At 45.7% G+C, this 18,480-nt stretch overlaps 1 protein-coding gene across 4 annotated transcripts in view; it reads left to right on the forward strand.

Annotated features, from left to right (window-relative positions):
- The window catches only part of NRIP2 (nuclear receptor interacting protein 2), a 25,525-nt gene continuing 7,045 nt past the window's right edge, over window positions 1–18,480 (forward strand). The window contains exons 1-5 of one of the 4 annotated variants that reach the window (XM_080577744.1): window positions 1–1,058; window positions 1,186–1,727; window positions 8,060–8,236; window positions 14,468–14,550; window positions 16,135–16,262. In XM_080577744.1, the coding sequence (XP_080433870.1) occupies window positions 1,497–1,727; window positions 8,060–8,236; window positions 14,468–14,550; window positions 16,135–16,262 (619 nt within the window). In that variant the 5' untranslated portion in view covers window positions 1–1,058; window positions 1,186–1,496. The other 3 variants (XM_080577743.1, XM_080577745.1, XM_080577746.1) reach the window with 3 other exon arrangements.

The following is an 18,480-nucleotide window of genomic DNA, read 5'->3' on the forward strand; positions in this document are numbered from 1 at the left end:
TAAGAGAAGGAAAGTAAAAAGCAATTCTTAAAAAAAAAAAAAAAAAACTTCTTTGCAGTTTCTGTGACCACATTGAAGTCTCACAGTGAATAGACTCATCTCTGTACATGGTCTTTTGGATTTATTTCCTAACATTGTAAAGTCAGTGTTATATTTTTATACATGATTTAGAACACCATAGAAATAATTTGTATCGGTAATGTTGAAATGTTACGTATAACTAAGCTGGGGAAAAAAAAAAGTAAAAAAAAAAAAGTAGACCATCATAAAACCTCCTTTATCTGGAACTTTCACAATCTGTTGCTGCTATTCCTTCTGTGTGTACACAAGAGCGGTTTCACCCCTCACTTGCTAAAACCAGCTGTTCATTCATGGAAATGTAATGCTATCCTCAACTTCATAGCTAAGTAAAACAGTTTCCTCTTCAGTACATGGCATCAGAATTAGTGCTGACTGGGGTAAGCTACAGTATCAATCAGGACAAAATAACAATGTGGAGGCAGAAGATTGAGAAAATGATTTCTGTCATGTCCTCTCTCCCCTGAGAGAGGGACGCAGCAGCAATGTCAGCATGCTTTATTCAGTGTAAATGGGGAGTCAAGTCCACTGGTCTCAGCAATACAGTAATCTTAGTCTTATGCATCCTTGGGGGAACTGTTTTAGATGGAGAGGGGGAAAAATGAAGGCAGAATCAGGCCCAACCCAGAAGCAAAAAGCAGGCCTTCAGCATTTCATTCAAGCTACACAGTAAAATCCTTCAGTGCAGCCTGTCTGAAATGCATGATGACACTCCCTGCAGAAATGAGACTGGGCATGCCTGCCGGGAGCCCTGAGGTGGATGCTGTATCCCATTTACCAAGGCACTGCATCATCTCATAGACTGAACCTTGCTTTTGCCAGTATTTACAGATTCGCTGAGATGCGTCAGCGTTCCCCAGCAGACACTGAACTGCACAGCCTGCCACAGATATTTACTGTCTCTTCAGCGTATCAGTGGGGAACGGGGCGGTGTGTTCTCTCTCTTTCTCTCACACACACGCACACAGACACTGAGGGAGGTAAGTCCAGCCCCCAGCAGTGGGGCCATCCCTCTGCTGCTGGATTTTTCCAGCCAGAGCATCTTGCCAGCCCTGCTGTAATTTATGGAAATTGGTTTCTGATGTGGGGCTTCTTCTGTTACGACAGGGATCTACTGCCTGGCAGAGGGAGAGCTGCAATCAGGGCAGGAGAAGAGGAGAAGAGGTGAAGAACAGAGGGACGCTGGGGGACTGGAGAGGACAAAAGGAGAAAAAAGCACATAGCATTTAAGAGATGGGTGAGTCTTAACTAAGAGAGCAGGAAGGAAGGCAGAGAAAGGGAGAGGAGGACAGCTGTGGGGAAGGGAAACAGAAGGGCGTTCAGAGACTGAGTCAGCTTGAAAAGCACAAACACCAGGAGACAAGTGCAGAGAGCACCCCAGCATACAAAGGAGGACCTGTTTTGTCAGAGTCTGCACTATGAGCACAAGAAAGAGCTGCCCCCTGTCACTGGAGCAAGAAGATGGGGAGCAAAAACAGAGTGAGGGTACTCCTGACCTGGAGCGACAGGACTGTGAAGTGGAGCTGAGGAACAAGGCTATTCTGCAACAGAAGAGGCGCCTTAAACAGGCCACACAATTTGTGCACAAGGACTCTGCTGACCTGCTGCCCCTGGATGGCTTGACAAGGCTTGGCACCTCCAAGGATCTGGTGAGTCCACCGGGAACCCTTTTGGGTGTGGGTCCTCATCCTAATAGCTCCCTGTCCCAGCTGGGAAATGCTGCCAGGCTTGTCAAAGAATCACAGGTTCAGCAAAGATTAAACTGCCCCTCGGCATCATCTGGAAGCAGGTCTGGGTGAAAAGAAAGGATAAATCCCCTACTTTTTTGCATTCATCTCCCCATGCATCCCCATAAGGAAAAAACTCTTCACAGAGGCAGGCAGACATGGAGTGCAAGGACTCCCCAGAACCCAACTTTCTGCTCACCCAGTATATAAATATATTCATCTAACATTTACATTTTCATGTGGGACTTTTCTGAAAACTTCCACGTGTTTCTGTATGGTCCACCTCAAAAGCAGACCCACTCCTTCCTGGACTCAGCTGGGAGGGAAGCACAGTTCATAAAATTCCTAGAGGGTTATGTTTGACCTTGTCACCTTTTTGCATTTTTCTCTTTCCCCCTACTCTTTGGATTTCTGGAGGAGTAAGCACATGGCAGGACTGATAGCCTGGAGTGCAGGCGATTGCAGTGATAAGCACCTATGGATGACATCTGTGGGGAGGAGGCATGGCAGTGAGGCCTTGGGACATCTCCCTGTGGAGCACGAGGCATCAGGGAGGGATCTGCTCCAGGAGACCAGGCAGAATTTGTGGTCTAGAGGGCCTTCCCCAGGGAAACATGGCAATACAGGGATTCATTTCCAGTGGAATCTCTTGCTAGCTTCACTGGGCGCATCTCCCCTTTGCTCTGGCAGCTTTGCTGTCTAACTTCCCTCTCCACTGTCTTTCATCCACTACTGAAGGATGTGGGGAATCTAAACCACTTTCCCCTGAAAGAAAGAAGTCCTGTGTCTGGCCGGTGGTGGGGCACAGGACTGTCTCAGGCTGCAGCAGCAAGCTGGGCCTACCAGCCAAGGAGGGGCAGGGGCAGACTCAGTGGCAGGAAGTTCATTTATTTCAGCTATGGCAGAGGTTGCCCCTCCTTATATCCAGTGCTTTCTTCTGTATTCCTAGACCACCGGAGCAACATCAGGCTTGCTTGTCTGTGTCTGTCCTCCTCAGGTCATTTTCCTTCTGTTTTCCCTGCTCCCTTTCCAGGCCACAGCACTGCTGGCAACAAGGCACTGCTTAGCACTGGGGCACAAGTGTGTGGGACAGGCAGGGTCCTGGGTGTGTGGGTCTGAGTAGAAGTCATCCCCTCTACTGAGACCTGAGACCAGCAGCTCTGCCATGCACAGGTGAGGGGTCAGTGTTGTGGGCTCTGTGCTGTTAGGCACTCCTGTTCCCACCACACTGTCCACATCTGCCCCAGCTGCTGATGAAATTCCCTGGTTCGGCCGTGGCAAGGGTGGCTCCTTCAAGTCACCCTGAGACTTCACTCCATGCTGTCCCAGCCTTTCACAGCAGCATACCCTGCTTTCGGCATTACAGAATGGTTAGGACTGGAAGGGACCTCTGGAGGCCATCTGGTCCAACACCACTGCTCAAGCAGGGACACCTAGAACACACTGCCTAGGACCATATCCAGATGACTTTTGAAGATCTCCAAGGAGGGAGACTGCTACCTCTCTGGGCAACCTGTTTCAGTGCTCCATCACCTGCACAGTAAAGAAGTGTTTCCTGATGTTTAGACGGAACCTCCTGTGTTCCAGTTTGTGCTCGTTGACTCTTGTCCTGGCACTGAGCGCTACTGAAAAGAGCCTGGCTCCACCTTCTTTGCACCCTTCCATCAGGTATTTATAGACATTGTTAAGATCCCCCTGAGCCTCCTCTTCTCCAGGCTGAACAGTCACAGGTCTCTTGGCCTCTCCCCACAGGAGGGGTGCTCAGTCCCTTGATCATCTTGGTAGCCCTCTGTTGGACTCTTTCTAGTATTCACATGTTTCTCTTGTACTGAGGGCTCCCGAACCGGACGCAGTGCTCCAGGTGTGGCCTCACCAGTGCTGAGTAGAGGGGAAGGATCACCTCTCTTGATCTGCTGGTGATACTTTGCCTAATGCAGCCAAGAAAGCCATTAGCCTTCTTCTCAGAAAGGGCACATTGCTGACTCATGTTCAACTTGGTGTTCACCTGGACTCCTTTTCAGAGACTGGTCCTTTCAGAGACCAGTTATCAGTATGCCTCTGGGTCAGAACACAGTCACTGCCTGAATTGTAACGGGGGAGTCACAAAGATGACCCACTGGCAAGGAACAGGGCCTTTCCTGCCCTGTGGAGATGCAGATCCAACCAAACTGGAGTCTGGAATGCTCTGTCCTGTCTGGCAGCACAGGCAGTCTAACAATGACCCTGTGCATAATGCAGTGCTGCAGCTGGATATCCAGACCACATATTTTGCCGTTCCTTGTACAGTTTTCAGCAGGAAATATGTTGGGGGAAAATTTGAGTGTTCTACTGCATGTTTGTTGAGCCCAGACACAAAAGCAGAGAAAAACATGTCTATCTGCTTTGCTTTGATATTGATTCCTATCACAACATGCCCCAAAAATGACAACTGTGTTGCCCTGCATATTAGAGATGATAGTCTTGGTGTTAGGATGCTGGCAGCATAACGTCTCAGATACTTGCCCTAGTGAGGCAGGCATTGTTAGAATTTCCTATTATAACCAGCTTTGCTGGTTAATCTTTAATCTATAAATAATCTTTCTAGACATGAGAATCTCTCACATGTGAACAGCAGTCAGCCACTCAAAAACACAGCATATTTCATGTATGGTCTGTAACAGAATGAATGAAACATTTTTACCATGGACCTAGCAAGCAGTAAATAAAGCATAACATCTTTTATGCCATAGAAATTTACCAATGGTGGTAGAAGGCACAAAATAAAGCGTGATACCTGTGCAAAGTTCATGCACGTAATGCAATAGCTGGGGTGAATGTGGTAGCTGTGTTACCTCCGTTTCTGCCTTGCCTTGAAGCAAGAGAAGAATCAGGCTTTAGATTCCCAAGAGCAGTGTCCTGCATTCAGCAGTCCCTGCAACTTGATGGGCCACTGTGATATTACTGACATTTTGGGGGCTGCAAATTAGAATCCAAAATTCTTCTGTTGAGCTCATGAAGACTGTAGGCTTTATAAATGATCTTCATATTTTCTTCCCCTTTTGTACTTGGAGAAAATGTGGAATAAAGGGAGATTGTCCAAGGTCACTCCACAGGCCTCTTTCAGGACCAGAAATAGAGCTGAAGTCCTCTTGGTCCAGTGCTCACTCCTGCCACGGTCTCTGCCATATCCTGCAGGAATGATAAAAGGCAGTGAAGACTCCTCTGTCATATGCTAGTAACAAAAGCCAGAGGGCCCTTAATAGACAAGAGGACAGAATATGCTTTCAAACATTCCACCAGTCCCACGCAAAACTCCCCCCGTTGCCAAAATTGATCTGGCTCTCTTCTGGATGAAAAGAAGGCAGCACTGAACACAAAGCAGCAGCAAATATTACTGGAGAGGTTGATCTTGGAGAGAGTGAAAAACACCCTGGAGTCCAGTTGCACTTGTATAGGGAAGTGATTTTAATTTCCCAAAGCATGTCTCCATTGACAACGTCAGGGACTCCTGCTGTGGCAGCGTTGCAAGTCCTAAAATCAGGGCAAGGTCCCCAGTCATTTCAAAAATGACATGTTTTCTTATGAAGACAGACTTTTATTTTTTCCAATCTTTTCTGTGTATTCAGGTTGTGCATTCAGGTTATGCAATGCATTCAGCAGTGTCTGGAATTTGACGCAACCATCACATCACCAAAAAAGAGAAATTATACTTTCAGTGGAGACCTCACATTTTCAGCTTTATCACAACTTTTTTTATTTTATTTTTTTTAGAGGAAAAATGTAGCTGCATGAATTAAAATATTTTGAAAGTACTAAGAAAGTCTGAAGACCTAGCTTCTCCCCTCCCAAAAATCAGGACCTCCAGCTCATATCACTTCACTAATCATAGCAGTGCCTTGAAATTTTACATTGGAGAGTCTGAAAATGATGAGTTGCACTGGGAACCTCCTCCTACCCTCCTGAGAGTCTTCAGAGGGTATCCCTTCCAGCTGTCTGCCACAACTCCCTTCACATCCTCCCTCATCATCCTCTTCATCTCATAGTTTCTTACCAGCTCAGGAGAGATAGTGTTCTCCATTTCTCCACCTCATTGGTGATACAGAAGTCATGGAGAGCCCCAGGAGTCTGCTCTTGAATCAGATGTCCTCCCAGTCCCTAAGCTTATCTACTCCCCATCAGTGGTTAGCCTCTTCCCATCCTGAGTGACGAGAAAGGGACAGAGAGATCAGCTGCAAAGGGCCTGCTTTTTCTGTGGGAAAGGTTGCAGGGAAAGGGGAAGGTCATTCACATGCCAGAATGTGAGAGGAAACAGAGGAGGGAGTACGGAAATTTATAGACCTGCTGGTGGTTCCCTGCCCTTTTCCCATGGCCCAGACGTTAGTTGGCAGCCCAGCTGGCACTGTGCTCGGAGTATTTAAGGAGCGCAGTTCAACAGCCAGATGTGCTGTGGACCTGTGCAGTGCGCTGGGAAAAGACCAGGAAGAGGAATAGAGGGATATTTTTGCTTCACTTTTTCAACTATTACATTGCTTCTCAAGCAGAATGTGAATGATCTGACTCTTGCCCCTTGGGTGGTGGAGAAACAGAAGCACAAGGGACTCAGCACCTTGCAAAGAGTCATGATGAGCGTGACCAAAGAGCCTCTAACAGCTGCTCCAACCACTGGACAAAGCTGATGAATCAGTGTGCAGTTCAAGTTGCAATTTATGCACTTCCATGGCCTCATCACTCTGACCAAGTGTAAAGCTAGTCTGAAGCATACACACCGTGCAGGGTCACAACAGCCCAGCCCATTGGTAGGTCTGGTCTTACTCAGATGTTTTGTCTGCACATTGATAAACTCCTACATCAAACTGCTGCACCATCTGAGAGCTGATCTATATTTCTCTCTTTCCTTCTTTCTTTCTTTCTTTCTTTCTTTCTTTCTTTCTTTCTTTCTTTCTTTCTTTCTTTCTTTCTTTCTTTCTTTCTCTTTCTTTCTTTCTTTTTCTTTCTCTCTCTCTCTCTTTCTTTCTCTTTCTTTCTCTCTTTCTCTCTTTCTTTTCTTTCTTTTCCTTCCTTCCTTCCTTCCTTCCTTCCTTCCTTCCTTCCTTCCTTCCTTCCTTCCTTCCTTCCTTCCTTCCTTCCTTCCTTCCTTCCTTCCTTCCTTCCTTCCTTCCTTCCTTCCTTCCTTCCTTCCTTCCTTCCTTCCTTCCTTTTTTTCTTTTTCAAACAATAAAAGCAACTGATTATGCTATAGCATATTATTAGCCCCTTTAGATTCATTGTCTTTCTTCACATTTCTGCTCAGTTGCTCTGAGAGAACAAAGAGGGTCCTAGTACATGGAGAATGGACCAAAACTAGCTCCAACAGGTATGATTCATTGATGCTGCCCGTTGTTGATTCCCTGTGTTGCAGGGACTGGAGGCATTGGATTAATATTGGGAAAAATTAGAGCATCAAAGGGAAAGTTCTTTCCAGAGCAACACTTGCCTGCGTATGTATGCAATGTCAGACCAGAAAGGTTTTCACCGTTTTTCCTCCCTTTTCATGCATTGCCCCTTTTTCAACCCAGAAGAGAGGAAGGTGAAACAGCTACTTCTACAAGAGATAGGAATAAAGCAGATCCTCAGCTGTTGATCTGGTTGGTGGCGCTCCCTGTAGCTATGAACAACGTAGGGCTTAATAGATGCTCTCCCAACTAGGAAAGGAATCAACATAATATCACTTGTGATGGAAGGAAGCAGAGACAGACTCCAAAGAACATTAGAGGCTAGTTTTATTTTCCTACGCAGTGAAAAAATCCTGTTTCACTACAAATAAATGGTTGTACACCTAAAGTTTCTGGAATCCTGCCTTCTTATCACAGGTACATCACACACATGCTGTCATCCTCCTTTCCCCCCCCATTAGAAGGTGTGAATGTGTCTGGTTGGGTGTCAGCATACACACACCAGGTAGTGTATTTGCATACCTGCACAGGTATGAGCATGCAGAGTGCATGTTCAGCTGAAGGAACAGATATATGTGGGGAAAGCATACACCAGACGTTCTTCTCCTCCAACAATTGCATCCCAGAGACCTGCCTATCACAGACAGTCCAATACTTTAAAATCATCACAGGGGCTGCAGAAAAAAGTTTGGGATTTAAAGAATATTTCTTGGGATAATCCTGTCATGAATCAGGACAATCAGGTGGGCCAAACATTTGCAATCTGCTTTCCTGGGCTAGCAAATGTCCTAGTCCTTAGCACTATACTTAGCCGGGATTTCTCTTTCTTTGTGATGGAGACAGCAGCCGCATAGTGTGGTCCAGCGGCGCCTCATGGAAGGCAATCTGAACAAGCTGCGGGGCGAGACCAGGGTTCGGTCTGCATGGGTTCAATCTCCACTGGCAAAAGACCGGGATGAAAAGATGGAAAAGGGAGAGGACAGGACAAAAGAGACCTCAGCCCTGCTAATACAGTGCCAGGTAAGGCAACAACACGGTGCTGCTGATTTCATAGTGATGGCAAATGCTCACTGAGTTCCCACTCCCAAGGGCCATTCCAAGTTATTAATAGCAAAGCCAGCTGAAGCTGATTTCCCGCATGGTCTCTCCTAGAGTTCAGATCTTGTTCTTCCAGCAGACACAGGAAAGCATTTCTACCACATGCATTCTAGTTGTCCATATTTGAAGATAAGAGAAAATAACTTCTTCACATCTCCTTGTTTGGTGGTCAGCTTTCCTGTGATATGAAGTGTTGCGTAACTGCATACAGAAACAAGGAATGTCTCCTCATCACTCTAAGACAGGTGCCCTTAGATGATTAACACGGACTGGACCCAGTCTGGTCAGATCCTCACAGGTGTCAAAGGAGCTTCTAAGAAAGTGACTAACAGTATTCTGAATTAGCACTGTTGGATTTGTCGATGGAAGCAGTGTTTTTGTCTCCCTTTTCTTCTTATATCCACCAATACAGCAGAACACACACTTCCATGGCCCCTACAGATAAAAAAGCATGTCCCAAAGCCGTGTCTCATAAAAGTGGGTTTTAATGTTGCATGACGTGCAGATGAGACTCGCCAAAGATATACAGAACACTGACCTGCTATAAAAATACATTTTACAGCTGTGTCTTTTTCTGTACTCTGTCCTAAAAAAATTATCACATGATAGACTGCAAAGCTTTCAGCAAAAGCATATACACCTTTAAAAGTTCAGCTGGCACAATTAATTATCTTATGAACACATCCTGATGCTTTCTGACATGTTCAGATTTCAGGTCTCAGGTCTCATGGTCTCAGAACCATGCAAAATCATTGCCTAGTTTGTTTTCCAACCTTTGCTGTTGCAGAAAGTCATAGCTTACCCTGGGTTTTAGACCCTGGGGTAGCTAGGTTAACATACTTGGAGTAGGATGAATGGCACTCAATACAACTTCTCCAAGTAGCTAATGTCTTTTTTGAACAAATGAAAGTGTTTCTTTTAATTTAGTCAACCCTCTATATTGCTCATTAAGAGGAACATCAGTGATAAATGGTGTTTTTGTCAGGCATGTGTCTCAAACAAGGACAGCCAGGCATAGCCATGGGTATCACATACCAATGGCAATATGGTCAGAATCCACTAATCGTTCCTTTTTTGTGATTCTAATAGACTGTGCCTGTGCTGTCATACACATTACATGTTTCTTTATGGAGGTAGGTTAACACATATCACGGTTAAGGAAATAGGTCTAATACTTCACTTAACTCTCCCTGAACTCACTACTGTTTGCACAGGTACTGTCTCTTTTTCTGCCCTTCTCTTTTTCTGCCCTGGACTGTTCTCACAGAGGCCCCCCCCGCAGCGCCCTCCTGCTACTAAACCCTTGCCAAGTAAACCCAATACTGAGTGTTTTCACTCCAACAAGTTGTAGTTTCCCTGTGCCTAAGGCCTTTTGCACTTCCAAAGATCACAGATCACAGTCTGTAATAGTTGTATTGCAGAGTCGCTCACCTTCTATTTACTTAGGTAAGTTACTCACAGGGTGCTTTAGCAATACCCAGTTTATGGCAGTTTTTGTAAAGCAGTTTGGAAAGCTTGTCACATGAGTGCCATCTGCACATTAAAAACAAGCTGTTATTTTTATGGTGGAGCTTGTGTCTTGTTGACTTGGAAATAGATGCTGAAAGATTCCACTGCTTCCCTAGGCTGCTTTTCCTCCATGTGAAAGCAACCTGGGGATTAATCAATCTTAGTTGCTAAAAGCAGATTCTTGACCTCAGAGCTGACATTATTTCAGAAAACAAAGCTGTTTATAAATGATGATCCTTACTGATTCCTCTCCCTCTTTCTTTCTTGGAAATCTACATAGTTGACCTTTAAATAAAGACTAATGGAAACTGGGGAAACTGGTAGTAACAGACTAAAAGCTCTGGGGCAGAGATGAGAGTGAGTGAGCAATGTGATGAAAAGTCCTCTTAGTCCAAGCAGGCTTACAGCGCTCATGACTTCATTGTGTACTCCTTACCTAGTCTGCATCGTATTTCTGGTACACTGGGCCAAGAATCCTCCTCAGTCTCTGGGTGAATTCTCTGCGTAAATGATTAAGTGGTGTAATAGGAAGGTGGATAGCTTTTGTGAGGCTGCTGGAGCTGATATCTGCAGGGCTGCTCGCCACCAAATGGGAGGGTCTGAATTGTTCTTTTCTAAAGAGTAATCACTGTCCTGTTATATCCTATCAAGTTTTTATCTTGCAGCTTTCCCAGCCTGCTTTGGAACAAAACACAGGAGCCTGCCTAGAGATACAGTTCAGGTTTATTATCACAACAATGATAACAGCTCATCCATCTCAGTTCTGCCTGCTCCCAGATTTCTTAGAAATTGCTGCTCATACTCTGGGTTTTCTGTTTTGGAAGAGCTGATACAATGCCTTTTCTGTAGCTGAGCCATGTAGAGTTGGTCTCTGTGAGCAACAGGAACGGTCAGCTCCTCAGTGGAATCCATGTCTGTTAATGAGAAAGCACTGATTCAGCTGGACACTGCTGGCAGGCTGTAGTCTGGACAGATGCAGTAGCATGCCTGACCTCATGCTCATAACTAATATGCCCATTCAGATAATGAGGAGGCACAGGACAGAGCATCTGTAGTTTATGCTTTATTCTGTGTCTCTTCTTAATCCAGCCACAATCCTTCCAGGCTGGGCTGGTGTGTCCGTGAGGGTCAGGCAGCACAGACATTGTAGAGCTCTAAAAGTAGACAGAAGAGGAGACATTTTGTCCTCTGGGTCCAGTCCGTTTCCAGACTGATCTCTCTCTAAAAGCCTGAGGTTTGTAATACTACTTTCGCCACAAACAGGTGCTGTCATGAGGTGAGGTGGGATATTTCCAGTTGGCCTTGGGGATCTCTATGGGCAGGCACAACTCTTAGTCCAGCTTGTTTAAACTCAACCTGCCAGACAGCCTGGAGCCGTGATGGGTATTTTTATTTTATTTTTTTCTTAAGCAAGCAGAAGTATTGGCAAAGTCAGTAGTTTCTAAATAGAGTGCTTTGGAGCTGGTCCCCTTCTGTGAGGCTCTATCATGCTCCCCCACTTACATAAAACATATTTGTGCCAAGAGGCAGGAGGCATGTTCATAACAAAGGGCAACAGAATGTGGTGTGTTCTGGGAACAGGCATCAGCTCGTCTGCGTCTCCTACTAGCTATACCATGTGTGATACGTATTACCATGGGACAGCAGTTCAAGCTGCTCAGGAGTGCAATAGGACTGTTCATTTGTGAAGGAGCTGGAAAGAATATTCCTGTGTGAATGTGCAAAGAACTGCAGGGAGAGCTTCTGGGGGTTGGGTTTTCTGTGCTCTGATTCTGTTTCATAAATCTTCCAGCTGGTATGAGGTCATTTGAGTTCTTCCAAAGTATGACTTTGTAGATCTCTGGCAATTTCCTTATCATGTGCCAAAGAACACCCTTGAATTGAATGTTTCTGACAGAATGGCTGAGATGGCTCAGACCGTGGGAAGGGTGTATAATGGAGAAGGCACAGTGCTGGCAGCCAGAAGTTTTTGAGATCTGTTTTGGTTTCGCTTTGCTAAGTATTTAGCATTACTTGCCTTACTTGTGTGTTGTAAGGAGTCCTAAATGTTTGCAGCCAAATGCGTTTGTTAACCAACTGGAAATAATACCTTATGAATAAGACATGCTTTTTACATTAAAAAAGAGAAAGTATAATAACAGAACTAGGAGCTGTTGAAAATATGTGTCTGTGTAGATACAGCCGAGTACTGCCCTCCTTGCTCCTAGATGAGACCACACATGGCAAATGCTCATCCTCCTAAAACCAGCAGCATTTTTTAAATACACATTGTAAGTACATATATGAGTCTGACATGATTCTTGGTGAACTCTATAAAACAAAATAGCTTGAGATCTCTAGCTCCAGTGGCCTTGCAGTTACCAGAGTGATGAATTTCTCAACTAAATGACCCTTCTAAGAATGAGGTGTATCTGAATGTCCAGGATGATGAAATTCTCTATGCTGATGTACTACAGATGTGTCTAGGCATTTAGATCACAGGAAGAGCTCCAAGGCAAAACAGCTTTGAAGTTTCCAGAATGTAATCTTTGAGGTTTCCTTGAGTGCAACTAGCACTCAAGCTACTAATGGCATTGTGTGTTTGCGGCATTCCAGTATCTCTCACAGGAGGTGATTTCTCCTTTCTCTTTGTAATGACTCACAAACAGAACACTGTTGAGAATAAAACCTTGGAAATACTGGATGTAGCTCTTGCTGATGATTAACCCATGTAATAATCATAAACATATTAAGTTAAGAAATCAGGAAATTTAGATGGTTTCCTTGACCTTATTGATGATGTACTGTGAATCTCTGATAGTCACACTGTTCCACTTAAAGTATTTAAGTTGTTTTCAGGAGTGAGCAAAAGGGTGGGGGAACTGTGGCAAGCGTGTTGCTGCTTCTGAGTGGCTCATGGCACTGAGTGCCACAGTGGCTGGAAGAGAAGGAATCACAGGCAAAACATTAACAACAGCAGTAGGATAATAAGCCTCCCAAGAGGGAGATGCAATTTCATTTTTTTAATATTGGTGAAAGAAGACAGAGCCTTGAAGAACTAAGCCATTAAGAATATGTATGGCTGGGCACTATAAGTAGGTGCAAGACATATTTTGCAGGTGTCAATTACTCCATCTTTTCTAGTTCCTTTACTAAGTCCTTTTCCTCCTTTTTTCTTTTTTTCCCCCTCTAAATATAACCCTTATTAATGTATTTGCCAACACTATTTTTTCAGACCTCTACCATATATGAAAGCTGCTGTTAATTCAGCATCTCTGGTCTGTCATTTAGGACCTCCTTGCAGAGGGGACAGAAAATAGATAGTAACCACATTTCCTGTTCTCTTTCAACTGCAATTGGGTGAAGAAATAAGTGGACAAGGCACTGGGGATTGTTCCAGTAAGATCATGCAGCCTTTGCTGCATGGCATTCAGTCTCTCCTAATCATAGATAACATTCAACTGTGAATATTAAAGCTGTAGTGTTGCTGTGGTTTAACCTGGCAGGCAGCTAAACACAGCTGTTCACTCACTCCTCACCCCCAAGTGGGATGGGGAAAAGAATCAAGAAAAAAAAAAAAGGTACAACTCATAGGTTGAGATAAAGACAGTTTAACAGGACAGAAAATGAAGGGAAAACATTAATAATATATATATATATATTTTTTTTTTAAATGGTGCACAATGCAATTGCTCACCACCCACCTACCAATGCCCATCCCATCCCTGAGCAGTGGCCCCTATCCCTGGCCAACCCTCCCAGTTTTTATTGTTCAGCATAATGTCATACGGTATGGGATATCCCTTTGCCCAGTTTGGGTCAGCTCTCCTGTCCTGTCCCAGTTTCTTGTGTACCCACAGCCTTCTTGCTGGCAGGGCAGTAAGAGAAGCTAAAGTCCTTCACTTAGTGTAAGCACTGCTTTGCAACAGCTAAAACATCAGTGTGTTATTATTATTGCTTTTCTCCTAAATCCAAAACAAAACACATACCAGCCACTATGAAGAAAATTAACTCTATCTCAGCCAAAACCAGGACAAGTGCTTGTGTCATGTTTCCTTAAAGAGCTGTCTGGGAACTTAAGTCTCATACAAAATAGACACCTCTTGATTAGATTGTTTCTTGAATTCAGGAATCATGGGTGGGCCAATTATCTAGTGAACTGCCTTAAATTCAGGGATATTTGTCTGGATGCTTCTGCTTCTCCAATGGACTTCTTCTGGAAGATGGAGTCCCAAAATACTCAACTGAGAGCAGACATTTAGCCCTAGAACATTGTGCCCTGTGACACCAGAAGAAATGGAGAGGAAACCTCCAAAGGATGTACCACACGGTTGTGTTTCTTTAGAAGCTTTCATCATATCAATTATTGCTCTGCTAATAAAATCCATGCATGTTTTCTGAACAAAATAATAATTATGTATCTTTTGACTGGAATACCACTAAGTTAAAGTTGCTAATAACAGTTAAGTGTCTGGGCAGATGTTTGCAGAGTAACATGGAGACTGTCATTGCCTTGGATGTGTCTCCTGCCTTCTGACTACTGCCTAAACACCACAGCTTTGGCTGTGCTGCTAAGGAGAGTCTAAGGGATTTTCACACTGTTGAAGGAGTGTGTATGTCTACTTTGAGCCTGTAGTAATTATCCGGTTTTATGTTTTTTTCTAGTGCCAAGGTCAGGTATTGAAAGCCACTGTAAATACTGGATGTCTGCCAAATCTCATCTCCAAGAGATGTTTATACCAGTTGGGGTAAGTCTTTGCACACTAGAAAAGGAGGGATGGCTAAAAACAAACACAAAAACAAACAAACAAAAAAATCACACAAACCTATGACAAGGACTTAGGGTACTCTTGATGCCCAATCCTATAATGATAATTACTAGCAGCTTTGCATGTTGTGGTGGTTTTACCCATGTGGGCAGCTGAACTTCACCACAACCGTTCTCACACCCTCTCCTCAGAAGAAGAGGGGGAGAAAATACAATGGAAAGGGCTCAAGGGTTGAGATAAGGACAGGGAGGTCACTCAACAATTGTTGTCATGGGCAAAAAAATCTCGGCATAGGGAGATTAATATAATCTATTACCTATTGCTAACAGGATAGAGCAGTGTGAAATTAAAAGCAAACTAAAAACACCTTTCCCCCATCCACCCTCTTCTATGTCCCCGTACCCTCCCCGGGAGCAGTGCAGAGGAATGGGGAATGGGGGCTGTGGTCAAACCCTAGCGCTTCATCTCCGCCGCTCCTTCACGGTCCCTCTCTGCCCCTGCTCCCCGTGGGGTCCCTCCCACGGGATGCCGTCCTTCCTGAACTGAGCCTGCGGGGGCTGCCCATAGTGAGCAGCTCTTCCAGAACTGCTCCCACACGGCTCCATACCACAGGGTCCATCCATCCCCCAGGAGCAAACTGCTCCAGCACGGGTCCCCCACGGGCGGCAGCTCCCCCCAGACCCCCTGCTCCTGCGTGGGCTCCTCTCCACGGGCTGCAGCTCCGGCCCGGGGCCTGCTCCTGCGGGGGCTCTCCATGGGCCGCAGCCTCCTCCAGGCCACATCCACCTGCTCCACCGGGGGCTCCTCCACGGGCTGCAGCGTGGAGATCTGCTCCGTGTGGGACCCGTGGGCTGCAGGGGGACAGCCTGCTCCACCAGGGGCCTCTCCACAGGCCGCAGGGGAACTGCTGCTGCCTGCCTGGAGCACCTCCTGCCCTCCTGCTGCACTGACCTGGGTGCCTGCAGGGCTGTTTCTCACTCCTCACTCTCCCAGCTGCTGGTGTATAGCAGTTTTTTTCCCCTTTCTTAAATCTGCTCTCACAGAGGTGCAACCTGTGTGTCTCAATGGCTTACTCTGGCCAGCAGCAGGTCCCTTTGGAGCCAGCTGAAACTGGCTCTTATCTAACATGGGGCAGCTTCTGGACTCTTCTCACAGAGCCCCCCCCTGCAACTCCCCTGCTACCAAACTCTTGCCAAGTTAACCCAATACACGTGTACATAGTTGTTTAGGAGAAGATGCAGAAGATGGACTATAGGGCAAGGCATCAGGAGCACTCGCGAAGTTGTGTGTAGACCCCAGACTAGAAGGAGGAGCTGTGTCATTCTGTCTGCGTGCACTGCATGGTAAAGCTGACCAGCTAATATCAGTCTTGGGTTCCTGGTGAGGAACCCAAGTGGGTAGTGCATTATGATCTTTTTTTTGGAATCTGCCTACAGACATGCTGTATGAAAGATTCCTCCTCTCATGGGCTTGTTCCCAGTGAGACCAAGCACTGCTATCAGTGAGAAGTCCTGTTTCTCCTTTTTCTCCAGTTGCAGCAATAACTCCTCTTGTGTCCCACAGGCTGGAAGAAGTGTCTGTCAAGGACTGTGGAGACCTTTCTCTTCCCATCCACAACGTTGTCGGCCGAGTAGAACATATGGAATTGCAATTTGGCCAGGAGAAAGTGCTGTGTTCAGCACTGGTTGTAGGTGAGAGTGCCAGCCCCTGCTCTCTCTCCCCCGGTTTTCCTGTGTCCTTGTTGCTCTGCCAAGGGTATTTAAATGAATCTCTAGGAAAAGGGTAAGGTGGTAGAAGGTTGGTGACATGGTAACCTCCATTGCTGACTAAGCTCATTATGTTTGTGTGTCCCTTCCAGCTCAGGATATTCTTTTATCTGATTCTGTTTGCTGTGTATATCCTCATTGTAACCAAAGAGTACAGGGAAGAGTCTGATGTTGAAAGTGGGGAGAACTTTGGTGCTCTTTAGTATTAACCCAGGACGTGGAAAATTATCCATTTATTTTAGCTCTCTAAAATGGACCTTTCATAAATTATCCAGACTGCTTGATAAGTTCTCTGGTGCCCTTTGTTCTCTGTCTGAATGGGCACTTGTGCCCTTGGCTGGATGAAATTATCAGAGAAACTGGCAGAGGATACAGCTTGTACCTCAGAGTGTTTGTCTATGTACTCATCCGCCTCTGAGGCAGGTGCTCTGCAGAGAGCACCCTGGAAGAACCGGAGTAGCCCCAGTGTGCTGAGTCTCCCATGCTGTCCTGACGCAGGACCCTTTGAAGGCAGGAGCTGTAGGAGAAAAGGTCCCATCAGTAGCCAGTGGAACACATCCAGAAAACAGCAGAAAGCCTTCCCCCCGCCCCCCCCCTTCTTTTTTCCATTGGTCTCCTCAGCTTTTTCCTGTCGCCTTTATCTGTCTCCTCATCTTCAGTGAGTACTATTCTTTTCTTCTTTTTTTATTCGTTTCTTTTACTATCTTTTCTTCCTCCCTATCTCCTTTCATGTCCATTCTTTCCACTTGTTGCTTGGTCATCTAGTCATTCCTAGTCATTCCTCCACTTCCACACCCCAGCTCAGTCTTCTTCCCTGGTTTCACCCCTTCTTGTTCTAGCCCTTCATGAAGACTTTGTATTAGTCCAGCACAGGTGAATCTAACCCCATAGTAACTACCCACTTTGCTTGGATGTGGAAATGTCTGCCTGCAAAAAGCAAAATTGCTGTGTCTGTGCCTTACATCTCCCTGCACACAAAAGTGTTCTAGATTATGTGGTTAGAAATAAACTATATTTATATATGTATATAGCGTGACTGCATATACAGAGTGACTACATCAGTTGACAAGGGAAGACTGACCGATGTCATTTACCTGGACTTTTTTGTAAGGCTTTTGACACAGTCCCACATGACATTCTCATATCCAAATTGGAGAGATATGACTTGATGGGTGGACAACTCAGTGGATAAGCAATTGGTTTGAAGGCCACACCCAGAGCTGTGGTCAATGGCTCTACATCCAGGTGGAGGCCAGTGACTAGTGGTGTCCCTCAGGAATCTGTCCTGGGACCAGTAGTGCTCAATATCTTTACCAATGACATAGACAAGGGGGTCAAGTGCACCTTCAGCAAGTTCAGAGATGACACCAAACTGAGCGTTGCGGTTGATACCAAAGAAGGAAGAGATGTCATCCAAATAGACTTGGACAAGCTTGAGAAGTGGGCCCACGTGAACCTAATGAGGTTCAACAAGTCCAAGTGCAAGGTGCTGCACCTGGGTGAGCACAATCCCAGGCGGGAATACAGACTGGGAGAAGAACATATTGAGAGAAGCCCTACAGAGAAGGACTTGGGGGTTCTGGTGGATGGAAAGCTTGACATGAACTGGCAGTGCGTGCTTGCAGCCCAGAAGGCCAACTGCATCCTGGGCTGCATCAACAGAGGAATGGCCAGCAGGTTGATGGAGGTGATTGTCCCCTTCTACTCTGCCTTTGTGAGGCCCCACCTGGTGTACTGCATCCAGTTTTGGGGCCCCCAGCACAAGAAGGATGTGGACCTGTTGGAAAGGGTCCAGAGGAAGGACAAGAAGATGATCAGAGGGCTGGAGCACCTCTGCTATGAAGAAAGGCTGTGACAGCTGGGGATGTTCAGCCTGGAGAAGAGAAGGCTCCCCGGGAGACCTCACTGCAGCTTTACAATACTTAAAGGAGTTTTATAAAAAAGATGGAGAACAACTTTTTGCTCAGGTAGACAATGACGGGACAAGGGGAAGTAGTTTTAAACTAAAAGAGGGGAGATTTAGATTAGAGGTTAGGAGGAAATTCTTCACTCAGAGGGTGGTGAGGCACTGGAACAGGTTGCCCAGAGAAGCTGTGGATGCCTCACCCCTGGAGGTGTTCAAGACCAGATTGGATGAAGCCCT

Source organism: Anser brachyrhynchus (genome assembly GCF_964034855.1).
Source record: "Anser brachyrhynchus genome assembly, chromosome: 1".
NCBI classification, from domain to species: Eukaryota; Metazoa; Chordata; class Aves; order Anseriformes; family Anatidae; genus Anser; species Anser brachyrhynchus.